The sequence below is a fragment of the Equus caballus genome, chromosome 15, assembly GCF_041296265.1.
Source record: "Equus caballus isolate H_3958 breed thoroughbred chromosome 15, TB-T2T, whole genome shotgun sequence".
In the NCBI taxonomy this organism is placed as follows: domain Eukaryota; kingdom Metazoa; phylum Chordata; class Mammalia; order Perissodactyla; family Equidae; genus Equus; species Equus caballus.
In genome coordinates, this window is record NC_091698.1 from 51,161,040 (window position 1) to 51,176,516 (window position 15,477).

At 40.4% G+C, this 15,477-nt stretch overlaps 1 protein-coding gene across 2 annotated transcripts in view; it reads right to left on the reverse strand.

Moving 5' to 3' along the window:
• MEIS1 (Meis homeobox 1) overlaps positions 1-15,477 on the reverse strand; it is a 132,192-nt gene that overhangs the window by 54,569 nt on the left and 62,146 nt on the right. For both annotated transcript variants that reach the window (XM_005599929.4, XM_003362985.5), the window contains exon 8: positions 3,221-3,366. In XM_005599929.4, coding sequence (XP_005599986.1) covers positions 3,221-3,366 — 146 coding nt within the window. The remainder of the gene's footprint in view (positions 1-3,220; positions 3,367-15,477) is intronic.

The window sequence follows — 15,477 nt, forward strand, 5'->3', positions numbered from 1 at the left end:
AATGAAGCTTTAGTTCTCTCTTTGGAGCAGTAAAATGGGCTACTGATTAAATATACCTGTGGATGGCTACAGACCGGCACATTTTTCTTATGCAGCTGGGGTGCAAATCCAGAAAGGTTTTCTTTTCCAAGGCCTATTCTACTCTAACACACAAATGCTTGAAAGCCCTTTCAAAGGCAGATTTTTTTTTAAACTGAATAAACCCAATGAAAAGATTGACCCATTTATTTGAAAAAGAAAAAAAAAAAACCCCAGCAATTTGCTTTCAAAAAGGTGTGTGAGGTTTTATAATATGCTTTTTGGCATTTAAAAGATTAGGTTTTACAATTTGCTAAATAAATTGTTATTGCTATTGTTCTAATTAGCCAGAGTTTCAATTGCTCTTTTATATCTAGCAAGATTTCAGGAAGGATTTTCTGGATAAGTTGCATTAATTATATAGCAAGAATGCGATCATTTAAAATTTGTACGCAGTCTTCCAAATGAATTGTGCATCCCAGAAGACCTCTCAGAACTTGAAATAAAGTTGCTAAAGGATTAGTATTGAGATGGCAGTAGGTACTTACATTTGGACAGATAACCAAAAAAACTCTCTTTAAACTATAGGTGTTTCCCATAGAATTTACTATAATCAGCTCCTGACTAGAAAAGTATTACCTAAGCAGTCTGTGCATCCTTTCGAGAAGTATAACAAGACAAGGAGAAAGGTGTTCCTTGTAACTGGAGATCTATTTGCTCTTGCAGTTAGAGGAGAGGAGGGGAATCTTTCTCATTGCAGGAAGGAAAGAGGGAGAAAATTTCAATATCCTACCTTTGCTTTTTCGATGATATTGTGAGAGCATTTGCTTTTTAGGGACCATTATCATTACCAATATTTTTTGTATGAGCAGATGGCAGTGGAGTAGGGGAGGAGAGTGGGAATACCCAATGGAGACCACAAGGCACCTTCTACGAGCATTCACAAAAAGTCAGAGAGACGTGGACACATGGGTTTCCCTTCCAGGGTAGCAGTACAGGCCAGCACAGACCCCCAGACTGAAGGAAATTAGCCAACCTCAAGAAATCAGGCAGTTCATGAATAATTTCTACTACAATCGCCCCAATAACATATGGACCACAAAAAGCATTGCAACGCAGGTTAAATCATGCTGGCTGTTAAAAATGTTTTGTTTTCTTTTTTTTAAAGAAGATAATATAGCTCTCGGCAAGGTTCTCACAAGGGTATGACCTAGAAAACCAGGAAATCTGGTGGATGAATAAAAGAACTTGCTTCTCTCTCTCCTGATTCTGTCTGAACCAATATTTGATTATATTTTATTCAGGGGCACCTCAGCTTCAAGTGAAGCCAAGGCTCCTTGCAGACTGAGATGGAGGCTGATGACATCTACTCATTATTTCTGTTAGTACAGGAAATAGAAATAGTTTGTTGGTGACTTCAGGGTTGACCTGATCTTGTCCCCTCACCCACTCACCCCCAGGCCAGGTTAGCTGGTTAGCTCTGGTGATGAAATATCAGCACGGTTGCATCAGCACTTTTGACCACTTGTCACATCTTAACTCCTGCAGAGTTTAAATGCCGTAATATTTATTTTTCATGCTACACCTTCTAGCCTCTAGTCCTCTCCCTCCCCTTCTGTGGTGGTTGGTCATCCTCAGTAGCAAACTTGCCCACGGCAGATCTCAAACTATACCTACACACAGGCGACAAGTGTTGGATAAGTACTGGCACCCCAACTAGGTTTTGGGTAAACCTAACATGATGTTAAAATCAGCTTAATAATGTAAATCTTCAACTACCTACCAGCACTAACCAACCCCTGAAGCTGACTCCGAAACCATCAGCACAGTCTAGTTACTGTTTGGAAGCAGGATGGGAAGAAGAGAAGGGAGTGACTCCTGCTCTCTCAGTTTTTAGTGACTCCTGCTCTCTCAGTTTTTATTTTATTCACAAGCACTGAACTATCTGGACTGGTCTATCCCCTCAAGTGTTAGGGGAGGCACAGCCTCTATCCAGAGCAGCAGAACTGGCATGGCCTGGGACATCCCCTGCTGTCTCCCTGCGTGAGTACAAGTCACTGAGGAACACGGCTTTGAGAGTGGGCAAGAGTGTGCAGGTCAACAGGGCTGGACACATTGGTGACAATGCAAAATTAACTTGGATGCTTAATAAAAATAAATGACTTTAAGAAAAGCAAACTATGCTAAAGTAAAAATAATAAAAGGCTTGCTCTTGACACTTCTTAAAAAGCCAAGATTTTTTTTTTAACATTCATTCATCTTAGGCTAGGCTAGGCTACGACCTGTCTAAATTCATCCTTGAAAGCCCCCCTGGTCAACAATTTTGCTGATTTTTAAAATATTGTTTTACCCATAAATTGTAATTGTCTTCTTCCTTAGATGTCATTAAATCAGTATGCACTTAGAAAAATATCCACCAAAATATTATGATTATAAATACTTTGAACATGAAATTCATTCAGAACAATAACCAAACCAAACAAATCCCTCAGTGGCAGAAAGCCCCAAATCTCCAGTTTCTCACATCTCCAGGAGAATTCCTGCAGTGAAAACAGCAATACGCACACAGACAATATAAACTGTTACTCTGCTGGAAAAGTCACAGGGGACTCCACAGGAAGAGCTGACTTCATATTGCTGTTTTCCTTTACAGTTCTAAATACAGGGACTACTTTCACCGTGCAGCTCTGACTCCCATGGACGTTTTGTAACGGCAGCCAGTGCATTCAAACCATTTAAAAAGCAAATTATGTGAGCATCTTGCCATTGCAACAAGATTTCAGTTTTTGCGGACCATTCGCTATAAAGGTCCACTAAAGCATTAGAAGAAATTAAGTCCTTCTCTCCCGGGTCTGTCTTACTTTCTTCTTAGGGGCAGCTGGTTCTAAGTACTTAAGAGTCACACTGAGAAAAAGCAACATCATTAACGTACATACTTAAAACCAAGTGCACATGAACTCCTAAATCTTATAGCGTATGACAATTAACAAAATTACAATAGTCAACTTCAAATACAACTCCTCATTTGGGGTATGTATCTAGGAAACAAGTGCTAACTAACACTTTTGTAAAAATTGTGGGAACACAGTGATTTATGAAATATTCCAAGTCCAGAGGGATCATTTTTCCCTCATTGTTTTTTCTATCAAAACTGGTTCATTGTCCATATTTAGTTTACATACGTCATTTAGAATCCACTTACTGTTAGATGCTGGAACAGCCACGCCCTCATGATATTTGTGGCTACTTTGGGAAAGATGCCACGCTTTTTGTGACGCTTTTTGTCCTTATCTGGATCATCATCGTCACCTGTGCTGGGGGAAGCTACACTGTTGTCCAAGCCATCACCTGCAAACATAGTGAATCAAATTTTGACTGATGCTACCTTGACATGCTTTATTCAAATAGAATGCCTTTGGATATAAACAAAACCAAAAGAGCAATATAAATGATTAATAGTTTATTTGGTACTGTTGTTTTTTTTCAAGACAAAGAGAAAGAACAAGGCCTAGGCTCAAAAGTAGTCAGATCTAAGGACCTTCTTCCAAAGAACAATGTGAAAGGTCAAAGGGAATGGAGGGAAATATCCAATCTCTTTAGTAGCTTGGTTGCCATGGTAATTATTCAGATACGTATAGCTCAGACATGTTAAGTGTAACTCCTAGTGGGGAGTGAAATATGGTGGCAGCCATGAGCAGAGGTGCTGTCCCTGCCTGGGTATTCAAATCGCACATACAGTCATTGACGTCAACTTGTGAGAAGATGCATGTAAGATATCAACTCCTTCCACAAGTGATCTATCTTAAGACTAAAGTAGGCCACGGAAATGTAGGTAATCCATCATATTAGCAGTTTGACATAGGGATGCTTCAAATAGAATGTAATTTTTCTTGTCATAGAGAGAGAGCATCAAGTTAAGTCATGGAAAAACTCGTGAAATAGTTTTTTAATTAGAAATCAATTACTATTTAAATCAAATAAAGTGAAGTTAAATTAATAGTCACTTGGAATTGTATTACCCTGATAATCCAGACAGTTTCTAAAATTTCTTCTAGATTTAAATTTTTCTCACTGAAAGATCACCTGCTTACACATTCCTGTATATTGAATCCTATTTTTCCATTGATTTTTGGTATAACATTTAAATTATATCTTCTAGAAAATATTTTGGCTCTGTGACACAATAAAACAAAAAATGTAGAATTCCTTTACAATGCCATATTTAATAAGACAAAAAGTGAAATTTCAGCCCGTATAATCACAGGGTCCAAAATAAGTCATCAGGTACCAATGGAAAGTAAGCTCTTCGTGTTTTGGCAAAAAAGTCAACAGCGAAAACAATGTAGACTAAACCCACTATGCTAAAAAGCAGCTTAGCTTCTGTCAAACATGCTTCTCCACCTGGCGCCCCAGCTCTCGTGGAAGCTACTGGCTTTTAGAAAGGGATAGTTTGATCTGGGTCCAGAAAGAAGAGCTATAGTGGCAAGGCTTAGCAATGAGGTGACAAATGTCCCCAGAGCACATTCACTGGGTCATGTAAGTCATTGGAGCACAGGCTACATGGCTCGAAGACCTGGGCCCTTTGGTAAGACAAGTTTTCCAGTGACTGTACACTGGAATTAGCCTCAGATTCATTCCTACCACTTCCTGAATTTCTGCATTCCTTATCTCTGTTACCTAAATATCCTACGTACAAAAAGAATTTGATTTCACTAATTTCAGTCTAATCTACAGTAGTTATGTTGGCTTTAATCAATTGTTCTTAACAGCTCCCTTAGGAGACCCTCCAACTCCCCAAAATAAAATTGCTCCAAAATTGTCTTGACTTGTACTGAGTTAAAGTTTAAACACTTTGTTGGGTGAGGAACAGACTAATTTCAATATTTCTGCTGTGATCGCAGCACGTGCCACACATACAGAAATTTTGCAGAACTTTTCTGAGTTTAATTTTCTATTAATTTAAAATCCATAATTTTATCGTATTTAAAATCTATATATTTTGTTAAAGTTCCACAGACTCATACCTGTGTTCTCACTGGGAAAGAGCCTAAAGACCCACAATTCCAAAGGCCTCATTGTATCAATGAAGAAAGTGCTTGTGATCCTGTTGGGTGACTTGCCCAAGGTCACATAGCTGGGATGGGGCTGGTGGGTCTGTGCTGGACCAGACACCCACATCCCTAAATCGGTGCTCCTTCCATACCCCACTAAACTCTGTATTTGCATAACCAAGTGTCTTATAAGGAGTCCCCTCGGATTTGCCTAATAAATTCTTTGAAAGTCCAGTATTTAAAGAGGCTTTTTATTCAGAGAAGCAATTCACCATATAAAATAACAATTCATTAAAGAAACATGAGAAAAGAAAACAACTCAACAGCATTTAAAATTTCAATGGGCTAATCCACTTTCAATATGCAAAAGGTAACCAAGGAAAAGAAACATATTACTTGATCATTGATTAAAAATGAAAAGCTTCTAACCTAACGACACAGTTTTTCACCACCTCTCCATGATTGTTTTCCACCTTAAAAAAAAAAAAAAATAGCTTTTCTATCCATCTCAAAACCCCTTCAGATTAATTTAGCAGGCGATGCCTAGTGCCTGCCTCGAAGAGAATTCATTGATAATTTATGGAAATATCTACTATAATCCAGCGGAGATGACTTTTTTCCAGCTTTGTGCATCAATAGATAATCAAGGCCTTAAAGCAGCCTTAGCTCCCCATTACCTCAGGCAAAAGAATTCCTGAAAGCGTGCCTGGAGGGCACCTGAATTATATACTCCATTAGGAGAGGAAGGCTTTCTGCATTCCTTGTGTAACACTCCCCAGAACCTTTCCTGTTTATTTCTGCTGTATGAAAGCAGAAGCATTAGGAACAGAATTTTTTAAGTGAAGACTTATGTAGATACAATGGAGAAACCTTTCAAGCAGGAGCCAGATCACCCCGTTCAGTCCTGGCAGTGACCTCTCCCGAATAAAAGGTTTCTATTACATCATTAGCTCAAGCCAAAAACAGCCTTGGCTTAATGCACAGTTTGTTCTTCCTACTGTTTTTAGGCAAATACAGCTACTTTACTCCCATCTGGGAGGGAAATTACACTGCTGGGTTGTAATCTAAGACAAGATTTTCATTGGAAGCAAATGCTTTCAATCCAGTGTAAATACTGGTGCATGTTCAGAAAAGCCTAAAACAATAAACCCTCTCCTTCCCGACACAAGTTGGGGACACGGCAAAGATGGGAAAGGAGAAGAGCATAATAAAACAGACGACTCTAAAAGCAAACACTTTCATAGATTTTCATAAATTGTTTAACCTCTTCCACTTTCTAAAATTGAAAATTGATCTCCAAACGTCTCGACCTCAGAGGAAAGTCTAAATGGTCAATTGTACCTTTTGCATTTCCATTCGCTCTGCAATTTGATACCGTCACCTCGATGTGGTCTCTGGAGGATTTATTTCCTTTTTTTATTTTTAAGATCACTAAACAAACTTGGAGAACCGCCGGCCGACCACACGGCAGCAGGCAGCAGCTCTGAACCACATTTGTAAAATGTCAGCAGTGACTTCATTCCAGAGCTGACTTCTCCTGCCGCCAAATGAAGGCGAACTGAAAAGGTGGAAATAATCATAAAAATGATGCTAGTCCATAAACAAGCTTACAGCCTCATTAGGATAGCAGTAGGCTCCAGTGGGTGATTTATGCTCATTTTGCTGATGCTATGAGGAAATGCCATAGGGCGACTTTAGCCAATTGCTAATGGTTTCTGACAGCTTCTTAGCAACTAGTGCAAGCAACGTTGTGGCGTTTGCTAGTGACAGAAACCGAAAATGTCATATTATCTGCCCATGTGTCATGAAGTCCGTGTGGCAATTAACTAGCAGGCCAGTGACTGAGGGGCCAGAGGCTCCTGCAAATGGCCTTTGGCTATGCAGAGGCAGCCGACGGGGCTGAGCGCAGACCGGCTGCGCATATGCAACCTTCTAATGCAGAAATCCACTTCCTCGCCGCTTCCTGGCTCTGATGGGGCCCGGCCACTCAAATCCCCGTTTTCCCCCCTCACTGAAGTGAAACTCTGGGTTCCTCTCTCTCTAGGCACTGGCTCTGGGCGTTATCAGAAGACTCTAAAGTGATCTGCTTTCATATGATTATCCAAATGGCCCCTTTATTGGCAATACCTGGTTCTGTGCTTTTTGGATGCTGGATTCCAAGGGGCTAGCTAGTTTTCTGCTCTCCCACAAATTAGTCTAAGAGGATTGAAGATCACTGAGGCAGACTCATTGCCTGTCAGCTTGCTGGGAGCAGAGGAGCTCTGCAGCAACAAGACACTATTTTAAAAACACCAGGCTTCTAACAAGCAGGGGGAGAATCTTGAATCTTGGCCACACTTTTCAGTTTCCGAGCTATCAAAACCATGCACTATATGTCAAACTGTCAAACCTTTCAGCGTGGGCCATTTGCCCTTTCAAATAATATTTAAGAATTGTTTTTACAAAATTTTATAGGCCATGGTCTAGTGAAAGAGGCCAACCAACAAAGAAAGGAATTTGTACTACAATTCGTCTACGGACAATTTCTTGTGAGACCTGGGCCTGTCCCTGCGGAGCGAGGCAGGTGACCTGTGGCAGCTCCCAGGCTGTCAGAGAGCTCAGATTTCAAACACGCTCAACTCAAACATCCCGAGTCGCCTATTTAAGCATGCCCGGGCAGTTAGACTGGGCTATCTCGTGCCTTTCAAGGCAGGATAAAGCCGCATTTATCGTATTCAGGCCATTCAATGGGTCAGACTGACCGTGTCAGCAGGGGCTCCTCTCCGGCAGGTCAAAACCCAGCTCCCATTTTTCTCTCCCTACTCACTCCCTCTCTCCCCACAGGACAGCCATTCCCAAAAACCTATTCCGAATGAGGCAAAGAACAAAACCCCCAAAAGCGCCTAAGATTTCCATCACAACTGATCGGAACTTCCCGTGTCAGTGGGCCAGCAGGTATAAATCAAACGGGCTGTCTGTCAGAGGGTTCTTTATGTCACAGACGCAAAACTCTTAATTAGGGATAGGAACTTTCAACTGCCAGGGTAAATGACTGTGTAAGGTTGTGGACCCTCTTGTTTTGCTAGAAGCCAAGCTGGAAGCCACCCCAGCTTCAAGACCATTCCTTTTACAATTTTGTATCGAGACTCCATAGTTTTGGGCCATGGTCTCTCCTTAACCTTTACTTTTCTCCTCTGGAAGCGTTTAGGAATGGAATGTCTGTCGCAAAAAATGTACCTAGACTCAAAAATCAAGGTCATTTATAATCGTATCTTTGATACTGAATAAATTCTGTGGTCTTTTTTCTTTCTTTTTTTGAGGAAGATTAGCCCTGAGCTAACATCTGCCGCCAATCCTCCTCTTTTTTGCTGAGGAAGACTGGTCCTGAGCTAACATCCGTGCCCATCATCCTCTACTTTATATGTGGGACACCTGACACAGCATGGCTTGACAAGTGGAGTGTAGGTCCGCACCCAGAATCCAAACCGGCGAACCCTGGGCCACCAAAGCAAAATGTGCGAACTTAACCGCTGCGCCACCAGGCTGGCCCAAAATTCTATTGTCTTGAAAGTTGTCTATATGTCAATTCAAAAGCTCACATATGACTGTATAGCCATGTTGTAAGGTGGCTAAATTTTCATCAAACTAGGAACATTGTTGCATATTCTGATTCCAACAAAAAGGAAGCACAACATTTAAGGGTTTGTTTTTTTCTCTCATCTATTTTCTCACATAGCACATCTACACAAGAGAATATGGCATTTCACTCCTTAAGTAGCAAGTAGAACATTCCTGCCTTTCTGGTGGCTGCTGATGCAAACACCCCATCAGTATGGAGAGGTCACGTTCCCTTTGTAGCTGAGCTATCTGGGTGTGCCTGATGTGCAGGTTGCTAGGAAAAATGTAAAATGTACCCCAAAACCACTTCTCCAGATCATGGCTGTATCTACTTAAGTAGAAGTCAGATGGGATAATGTTTCCGTGTTATGTTAAGAGGATAAATGGCGAGAATTATAGACAACCCTTTCTCAGGAACCAGCTAGAATACTTCAGAGGGTTGAAGGAGGTGTTTTGTCTTCATCAAGAACACATAATAGCTGCCAGAATGATTTTTCTAAAACACATATCTGATCATATAACCCTGGCACTTAAAATCCTTCTATGGCTACCCTTTGCCTTCAGGTAAAGGTCACATTTTTTAGCCTGGCATGGAAGGTCTTCCACGGTCTCTCTCCCGGCTGTGTTTCCAGCTTGTTTTCTGCCGAGTGCCCACGTGCTCTGGCACTCATCGGAATCCCCCAGTCCTGAGCTTACTTGAGTTCTCACCTCATGTACTGCTGTCTCTCAAGACTCGCTGGGTCCCCTGTGCTCGTCCATTTCCCTGTAGCATCCTTCCCTTCCCTCCCCCAACATTGTACCAAATTCCTTGGTGACCCTTGAGGCTCAGCTCAACTGCCGTCTCCTACAAGAAGCATTTGCTGGACTCTAGCTGATTAGTGACCTCCCACCCCTCAATCCTGAGTAATTTTTCTTCTCCTGATGTTCCTCCACCCAAACACACATCATGCTCTACCGGGACTGTTGATTTCTTTTCCTGTCCCCTCGACTCGATTACAGGGTACACGAGAGGGCGATTGGGTCAAACCCCTCTCTGATCTCTAACCCCAGGGTTATCCCAGGGTACAGGTTATAAACTTGTCAGTTGCTTATTAAATGAATGAGTGAATGCATCTTTCTCAATCTATGGAGAAAACCACAGTTTCCATTTCCACCTGCTATAATTCTTTTTGATACGTGCCTAAATTAAACTCTCAAAAAATATTTACCAAGGAAACTCAGTAAACAACTATAACAAACCATCAAAGAAATGCATTCTCCAAAGGTGGCAAGTTTCCTTGGAATCTTGAAGCTCATCTTAGGCCAAAGACGGGCTAAGGGTAAAAGGATCCAAATTATTTATAATGTTGGTCATAGCCCTTCAGAAATACACCCCTACTTCCTGCAGTTGTAATTTAAAACAATTTACCTGCCTAAAATTTCTTGCTGATTGTGTATTTTTCTTGAGTTCAACTTTAAAAAATAAAGCAAAACTTGTTTTCTTCTGCATTTTTTCCCAAAGAATTAATTACACTACCTCCAGTTTTACCCTAGCGAAGAAACTGAACTATGTCTAAGCAGACAATTTGACCCTGAGCTCAGACTCCAGACTCACACTTCATACATAAGGTGCTAAATATAAAACACAAGAGCTCTGGCTCTCCTTGGTTTTGCCAAGTCATTGTATCAGTCTGTCCCACAGCATTCCTCCACACCTGCCTCAGCAGTTTTTCAGCCACAGGTTATCTGAGGACCTAAGTATCTGATACTGTGGTACAGATTGACATGTCAGAGGGTCCTAGGAGACGTTAGAAAGGATTTTGTAAGATAAATGAAAATGTAACACAATCCCTTAAGTATTATTTCCCATTTTCAAGAGAAACACAACAGACTTTGTACAGCTCCAAATCTGAAGCCAATATACAAATATGTAACAGTCTAAATCCAATGGTTCTTCTTTTTTTTTTAAAGATTGGCCCTGAGCTAACATCTGTTGCCAATCTTTTTTTTCCCTTCTTCTTCTCCCGAAAGCCCCCAGTACATAGTTGTATATTCTAGTTGTAGGTCCCTCTGGTTGTGGCATGTGGGACGCTGCCTCAGCATGGCCTGATGAGCGGTGCCATGTCCGCGCCCAGGATCCAAACCAGCGAAACCCTGGGCCGTCGAAACGAAGCGCGTGAACTTAACCACTGGGCCACAGGGCCAGCCCAGAAATAGTTATTCTAAGTTTGACTTTAATAAGGGTTCCTTTAACTCAGCTTCTCTTTTGTATCTCTTCTCATCCTTACGTATTTAAAATTTCCTTATTCTTAATTCAAAGTGATTCCTGGTTGATAAAAAAAAAAAAAGGAAAACATATTCTCATATATCTTATTTTATCACCCATGGCTTTCCTGAAGATTTTGAGGTGGTTCCTTTGGAAGCCAAGATAAGGAGTTAGATGGTGGCACCTGCCATGGCAGTGCTAAGTTCTAGAAGGCACTTAACAAAAGCCATCTGCTATATACCAATGGCGCTGATTGAAAAGATGGAAGTAAGAAGAGTAGAGAAGAAGATTAAGAAAAAGTAAACTCTAAATAAACATGTTATTGGCACTTATAAAAGGAAATGTCTAGATATGTGTCTTAAGGTTGGCTTCACAGAGATTTGCCACAAGGCTTTCTTTTCCTTTCTAGTTGAATTTAGGTTTGTTAAACGGTGACACAAACTGTTAATAGTTAACTCCTGTGGAATGAGTGCACAGCCTTATTGTGCCCTTTCGTGGACTCCTGACATCACAGAAACTTAAGGGGAGAAATGGAGAATCAGAGCCTGGAGAAAGTAGCTGCTCTCTATGAACATACTGTCCCCTTTCCTGAAGAATAGACTGTAGCACTTAAAACTGAGCCCCATATACGTAACCATCTTTTGCATAAGCAGTCACTTTTATCATACATTCATTCATTTAACAAATTGAATTCCTACTATGTTCCAACACTATGCAGACCATTAGAGACACAAATGATGAACAAAATCAGAAAGAGTCCCTGTTTCTATGGAGCTTTCCAGTCAGAGGGCACAGATGTTAAACAAAATAATCACAGTAATAAATGTACAATTGCACTCAATCAGAAAGATACATAAATCTATGAATGTGTGGAACAAAGGAAATTGACTTAAGTAAGAGTGATCTGGAGCAGAAATCAGAAGGATGGAGAAAAGGTAACTAGGTATGGTGGGCAGTCTAAGAAGGCAGAGGGCAGAGAAAGCAGTTCAGGCCGCAGGAAGGGCAGGTACAAAAGCACTGGGTAACACAACCACAGAACTGAAACCTGGGGGAGCAGGACAAGATGCAGCTGGAGAGGTAAGAAGAGCAAGACCACACTGGGCCTTGTGTGCCATGGTCAAGATTTGGGTGTTTATCGATAGGGTTCTAAGAGTTGTGACCTATAACGGTATTCATGTGTGACTCATCAATGTCATCTCTATTGCATGCCCTAATATTACATAAATTTTACCAAATAAAGCCTCATACCCAAGTAAGTGTCTTTCTAGTTCAACCTAACAAATCCCCTGATTCCTAACTAAGATTGGACAATGAGAAACAACGGAAAAGCAATGAGTCCATTCAGGTAGACCCCAATTTAGGCACAGATTATATTCTGAAGGACATTAGAACAAATTTTCACATACGAGCAAGTTATGAATGGTGTTAGGTCCCAAGGCTTACTCATCAAAGCCAAAATAACTCATTAAGTGAATGACAATCCAACTGACATCTGAGCCCTGGGTACACGAAGTCAGAAAGTACAAGAGTAAAGAGAAAGATGAGTTTCTTCTCATATTTCTGTGCACACAGTCAGCCTAGGAAAATATTAGTATATGAGTAATTGTCTTTAGTACTCCCTTTTCCATATCTCTCTTCCACTGCATAGCATCCACCTTCTGGAGTTTCTAAGTATCCCGATGGCTTGTAGGGGCACTTGGCCTCCCACTGTGGTCGCCTCCACCAGACCTATTCTTTTCCTGCTCTGAATTAATTCTCATCATCTCCCAACAATCAAAATATCCAGCCTTTCAGTCTGGTGGATCCCAGCCAGACTTTGGGTAGAAAGCAATCTGAAAGAACTAATTCAGACTAGGCATGAATAACTGATGTCCCCCTCACCTTCCCAGAAGTGCTGGCATTTTTAAAAGAAGATTTGTTAATGCAAAAACAAATCTCGAAATGGCAGAATTTCAGGTAGAGTAATAAGTAATGTTTTTTTAAAAAACACAGCTTGTCTTGGGAAAGATTTTTTTAAACCAACAGATGCCAGTCTTTCAGAAGACCCCAGCGTCAGTTTCCAAACTTATCGTTACAGCCCGCCATCCCCAACTCAGCTCAACCCTGTTTGTCCCTGCCTACGTCTGGGGAGCCATGTGTTTCTAAACATTCCAAGGTTTTTCACAGAAATTGTGCTGACAGTAAATAGGCCCTGTGGATGTAAAGCAGCGAGAATAGGAGGAAGAGATTTAGGTTGAACATTTGTGGGTATATGTAGGTCATTCATATAATTTGGATGTTTATAACTCAGGGATTGCCAGCCTGTTGAAATAAATTTGGAATAACTTCCTTATTATAAATAACACATTCTATTAAACTTCTATCACTTCATGATTCTTCACTGTCAACACAAATAATGCATAAAATGTAACTGGGTGAAAAATATGAAAAGAACCTAATTAACTGAGACCCAGAATGAAATATTTACTGGATTTTTATAAAATACGAAACAATTTTAATGTGCAGTTGATGGGATTATAGGAAGAAATCGGACTTTCTAAATTCATGGCAAGTATGAATTATCAGTCGGTTGGTCAGTATTCATATTTATATTTTACTTAAGATTTATTTTATGTGTTTGTACAAGTAGAGTACCATGGACAGACTCAACGTACCTAGAGATCAGATAAATTTTCCCAGTTTTTTTTCCTTGAATCATTGTACTTTGTTCTTCTGAGATAGGAATACCTTTTTCTAGTAATTTAAGATGACTTTTTGACTTGAATTCCCCTCAGGGGAACAACAGCAAATTAGTTGCCTACACACAGAGGACAAACAGCGATGATGAATAGCAAAGAAAAAAGACACAGATTTTACTCATTTTTCATCCATTCAGCATTTTTTTTTTTTTTTTTTTACAACTAAACAGCACGGAAAATCCCTGCAAAGACAGCATAGCTTCTTAATGAAGTCTTAGAAACTTCAGGATGTGAGTGCACTGCAAGATACTACTGCAATCGATGTATTTACACTAACTGAGACAAAACGGAAACCCCCCAACCTTGTTCTAAGAACAAAAAGAAAATACACTTCAATTCCAAAAGTAAAACAGTGCAAAAGTCACAAACTTTTGCTTTGAATCAACATCTCAGAAAGCATTTTAGGACCCTGTACTTTGTCTTTTTTTTAATGTTACTTTAGTAATGTATGACAAGTTCATTGCTTGAAATGTTCTTCCCAAAATATATAAATAGTATATTAATGAATGGTCACAAAGTTCTATATAACCAGGAAAATAATTTTTTTCAGTAAAAAAAAGAAAAGAAATGCCGCACGTGGAATCTTATAGACAGACAGACCCCCCCACACACAAACACCATTTATTTTTGTGATAAATTCAAAAGTTTGCCATATAATTTTAAACTTCTATACACTCTACATGTGTGTGAGTATATTACGTATGTATATATGTGTGTATATACACACACTTTTGCACACTCAGGATAACATCTATTTATCAAAGTGTTCACTTCAACAAACTCAATTTTGTAGAACATACTTGAAAAGTAGGATTTAAAAAAAGTTTCTGACATGCAGATTAGATGTAGTGGTTCTCAACTTTGGCTACACATGGAATCACGTGGTAGCTTTTACAAATGTTGATGCCTACACTGTCCCCGAGACCAATTAAATTAGTATTTGAGAAGCTGAGATCCCAGCATTGGTGATGTTTAAAGCTCCAAGATGATTAAAATGTACAGCCAAAATTGAGAACACTGGATTAGAAGCACAGACTATACGCAGTAGAGTTCATACACTTTCTACAGAGAGAGGACCATAAGCTCCTTAATCAGAGAATTGTTCTGTTTATTTTAGATTCAGCTTTCAAAAGTTTACTCATCTGGTTTCCTGCCTCATAGTTTGGAGGCTGAGGGCTTTGTAAAAATAGAGGATGATAAAGAGGCAAAAAATAAGAACCGAAGAAGCATAACACACTAGGACCCTTTAGTGTGGAGAAAACAGTCCTGTAAATGCCAAAGGGGTCGTGTAAGCAAAACTATACATAGTGCAGTGCCAAAACTCATGGATCTACCAACTTTAAGTTATTTTTTTAAAAGTTTGTTATAATTGGATATGATAGAGTGTATGTGTAGTCCGGAAACACTTTCATAGAAAATGCCCCTAAATTTTCTAATATTTAAAAAAAGTAGGATTCTGTTCATCTGGACCACATCATTCTTGAATGACACCAGATAAACCAGGATAACACGTCTGCTTTCTGTAGAAACTCTTTGCACGTACTTGCCCTCACTTCCCTGGTCTGTGTGGCTGGAGGGAGCAGGGCCTTCGCAGTAGGCCTCACGCATTGGCTAACCATGGGGCACCAGTCCAGCCTCTGACTCTCCCTAGTTTCCTGGGGATCTTCTTTCAAGGTACTCCCAGGCACTCTCCTCTTCATCCCCTACTGATGCCCTTTTATCCTGCTCTCAGTCCATCAGGATGTAGGAGATAAGGTCCTGGGGTATGCAGGAAGGGCGACAGGGCAGCTGAGGGTGGGGCATGGAGGAGGAGAGAGTGGGACCTACC